The sequence below is a fragment of the Papaver somniferum genome, chromosome 2, assembly GCF_003573695.1.
Source record: "Papaver somniferum cultivar HN1 chromosome 2, ASM357369v1, whole genome shotgun sequence".
Taxonomy (NCBI): domain Eukaryota; kingdom Viridiplantae; phylum Streptophyta; class Magnoliopsida; order Ranunculales; family Papaveraceae; genus Papaver; species Papaver somniferum.
The window spans coordinates 87,302,289-87,306,133 of record NC_039359.1 but is presented as its reverse complement, the minus strand read 5'-3'; the positions used below and the strand labels follow the sequence as shown (position 1 = coordinate 87,306,133).

The following is a 3,845-nucleotide window of genomic DNA, read 5'->3' as shown; positions in this document are numbered from 1 at the left end:
TGTGCATATGTTCCCTTGGTAGCTCTAACAATTAGTATCTTCACATGCTCATTTGATATACTAATCAAAGGTCAATGCTTCCTTAATCATGCTAAACCTGAATTACAGCATAATTCGTGCGCCTTGATGATGGGACGTATAATTACCAAATTTAAATTTGCACAAACACAACAAAAAAAGATAATAATGTAAATTTGAGACAATTGTTTCGAGTAAAGTGATTTCTTGTATTAATATGCCATGTTTCTTTTGTATACAGTATGTACAGTAAAAATTCCATGGGGGTATATCCTGATAAAAGGCGGAAAATACCAATGGGACGTGAATATATCTATGGATCTATTGGTTGAGAATGTTAAGAAATGAAACTCGGTTCTTGATCAAACACCGAAAAACGGATTCTAATCCATCTTCAAGTTCTTGAAGGTTCATCTCAAGAGGAGCCAATGGCTTCTGTACTTCTTTAGCTTCAATGACTTTAGATTTCAATGCGACATCGACCTTGGTTACTTCATTGACAACCTGTTGGGTTAAACTTTTGGTGGTCAACTTTGAGACTAGTGACCTTTGCTTTGGTGCAGAGAGGAAAGACAAGACAGATTCAAAAACTGCAAGAGTAGTAGCTTCAACTTCTGTTAGGATGTCAGTGACTAGATCATTGTTCCTGTTGGTATTTTTCTTAAGAGCTGAAAGACATTTTTGAATGACTTTGCAGACTTTCTTTCTAGAGGTCATGTAAGCGTCAAATTCATTTGATCTCCTTCGAATAGATGACTGAAGATCCTGGGCAGATTGCTTCATCTGTGACAAAACATCCTTGATAGTTCCACAAACATCCAATAATATTACAGATCCGTCCAAGACTGCATCTAAACATTTTCCCTCTTTGGTAGAAAGGATATCTTCAACACATGCGTACAACTCCTTTAGAGCAACCAAGTTGTTGGAGATGGATGAGGTAAGATCTGAAGATCTCAATTTGCACAATTGTTCTTCAACTGCAGCAGCTAGTGGGTGAGATCTGGTAGGCAAACTGATGGACCGAGTGTGGAAAGTAACTTTGTTTGAAGAAGACATCTTGAGATTTTTTAGAAGATGAAGAAAGCTTTAGCTATACAAGTTAATTTAGTGTTATGTTTTGATGAAAGTAAGTTCAGCTGGTGCTCCTTTTATACATAAGCTACAAGGTACAAGAGGGGAACATATTCATGTGGTGTGGTGGCACTTCCTTTATCTTCGGCACTGTGTCTATGCATCGTTCCAACCATGCTTTACAACTAGTGTGGCACCCAATGTAGTTAATATCGGATATCGTTTTATCTCGGCCAGTACCGATACACTGGTACGACTTTATATCAGGGATATTATCGTTTAAACTGATGGACCGAGTGTGTCAAGTAACTTTCTTTGAAGAAGACATCTTGAGATTTTTTAGAAGATGAAGAAAGCTTTAGCTATACAAGTTAATTTAGTGTTATATATACGTGCATGCCTGGAGTGTAGTACCAAGAAAAGTTTTGTATTGATACCCACACTTGGTTGTTTATTAGAGTTAATGATTTTTCCAACATTTGAAACCTCGACAACCTTTGGTTCCTATTACAATAAGTATTTCTGCAATATGGATTGTCTTATCGATCATCGGCTTAGCTATATTTTATCTAATATGTTCTCTGAACTATCGAAATCAAATATGAATTAGATTCAACCTTTGTTCTTCAAAAAAATAAAAATAAAATAATCAACGAGGAAAATGTATATAATCTCTTTAGAGATGAAACAAGTGCAGCAGCATATACGGTAAGAATTTACCAAAACTGTGCAATCAATCACCTGGTCAAGGAAGTTTAAAAAAGCATTCTTCGTGACTTCATCATAAGCACAAATAAATGAAAGCATCTCCTATTTAAGAACCGGCAGAACTTAAATTTGAACTACTGTTGAATAAAGAGTAGTTGATTTCTGTGTAAGCATCTTTCATATTTGTCTCTCTTTCTCATAGATTAAATCTGTATATATATGTTAATGGCAATATTATGTACGTGCATGAGTGGCGCTGTTTGTGTGTCTTCCATTTAATGCCTGTCTTTAAGAACCTTAAGCATTGACCATGCAAAAACAAGATTTCGTATGATTCCCTTTGTCACCTCTCTTCAGGATATGAAGAAGCCATTTCTCTGTGGAACTTAATTTGTTGGCAGGGCTCTAAACATCTTGCAATATGATACTATACTATGCGCATAGGTGAAAGGTCGTTTTGACATCGATCGAAGATCTGAATTTACGAACATATGGAATCTTGACAGCTTTCAAGTTCTGTGCATATGTTCCCTTGGCCGTTCTAACAATTAGTATCTTCACATGCTCATTTGATATAATAATCAAAGGTCAATGCTTCCTTAATCATTCTGGACCTTAATTACTGCATAATTCGTGTGCTTTCATTATGGGACGTATAGTTACCAAATGTAAATTTGCACAAACGCAACAAAAGAAAAAATGATGTAAATTTGAGACAATTGTTTCGAGTGAAGTGATTTCTTGTATTAATATGCTTTGTTTTTCTTTTATATACATTATATGTACAGTAAAAATTCCATGGGGCATTTCCTGATAAAAGGCGGAAAATGCCAATGGGAGGTGAATATATTTACGGATCTATAGGTTGAGAATGTTAAGAAGTGAAACTCGGTTCTTGATCAAACATCGAAAGACAGATTCTAATCCCTGCTCAAGTTCTTGAAGGTTCATCTCAAGGGAAGCCAATGGCTTCTGCACTTCCTTAGCTTCAGTGACTTTAGACTTTAATGCGATATCGACCTTGGTTACTTCATTGACAACTTGTTGGGTAGAATTTTTGATGGTCAACTTTGAGACTAGTGACCTTTGCTTTGGTGCAGATAGGAAAGACAAGACAGATTCAAAAACTGCAAGAGTAGTTGCTTCAACTTCTGTTAGGACATCACTAACAAGATCATTGTTCTTGTTGGTGTTTTTCTTAAGATCTGAAAGGCATTTTTGAATGACTTTGCAGACTTTCTTTCTTGAGCTCATGTATGCATCAAATTCATTTGATTGCCTTCGAATAGAGGATTGAAGATCCTGGGCAGATTGCTTCATCATAGACAAAACATCCTTAATAGTTTCACAGACATCCAATAACATGCAAGATCTGTCCAAGACTGCATCTAAGCATTTTCCATCTTCGATAGAAAGGAAATCCTCAACGCATTCATACAAGTCCTTTAGAGCGACCAAGTTGTTGGTGATGGTTAAGGTGAGATCTGAAGATCTCAATTTGCACAATTGTGCCTCTACTGCAGCAGCGAGTGGGTTAGATCTAGTGGGCAAACTGATGGAGCGAGCATGGTAAGCCATTTTGTTTGAGGAAGAAATTTACGCCTTATTTAGGAGAAATGATGAAGGTTTTTTATTAGTTACAGAAGTTATAGAGTTATGTTTTGATGATGGTTAATGGTTCTCAACTGGTGCTCCTTTTATAGTCAGGCTACATGTTACAGCAAGGGGCGGTATTCATGTGGTGTAAGTGGAACTTCCTCTATGTGCGCCACTGTCTCTGCACGTTCCCCCATTAATGACACAGTGTGTGTCCCCTACCGACTGTACGTATAACATCGATCAACATATGAAAATATATATTAAAAAACAAAGCATATAGATAAACAGACTGTAATGTCGTGCATGAATGGTATAACACCTAGAAAGATCTGTAATGACACACACGGTTGGTTGTTTACTGCTGTTAGTTAGTGATCGATATCTACGTTCTACGTTTTCCAAAAGTTGGAATCTAGACAGCCTTGCGTTTCATTACAGATGTCCAA

The 3,845-nt window shown here is 36.7% G+C and overlaps 2 protein-coding genes across 2 annotated transcripts; both read right to left on the bottom strand.

Annotated features, from left to right (window-relative positions):
- Nucleotides 1-339: 339 nt before the first annotated feature.
- LOC113351564 lies at nucleotides 340-1,077 on the bottom strand. Its single transcript, XM_026595523.1, has one exon. The coding sequence runs from the start codon at nucleotides 1,075-1,077 to the stop codon at nucleotides 340-342; it is 738 nt and encodes a 245-aa protein (XP_026451308.1).
- A 1,581-nt stretch (nucleotides 1,078-2,658) lies between these two features.
- LOC113351563 lies at nucleotides 2,659-3,378 on the bottom strand. Its single transcript, XM_026595522.1, has one exon. The coding sequence runs from the start codon at nucleotides 3,376-3,378 to the stop codon at nucleotides 2,659-2,661; it is 720 nt and encodes a 239-aa protein (XP_026451307.1).
- Between the last annotated feature and the right edge of the window lie 467 nt (nucleotides 3,379-3,845).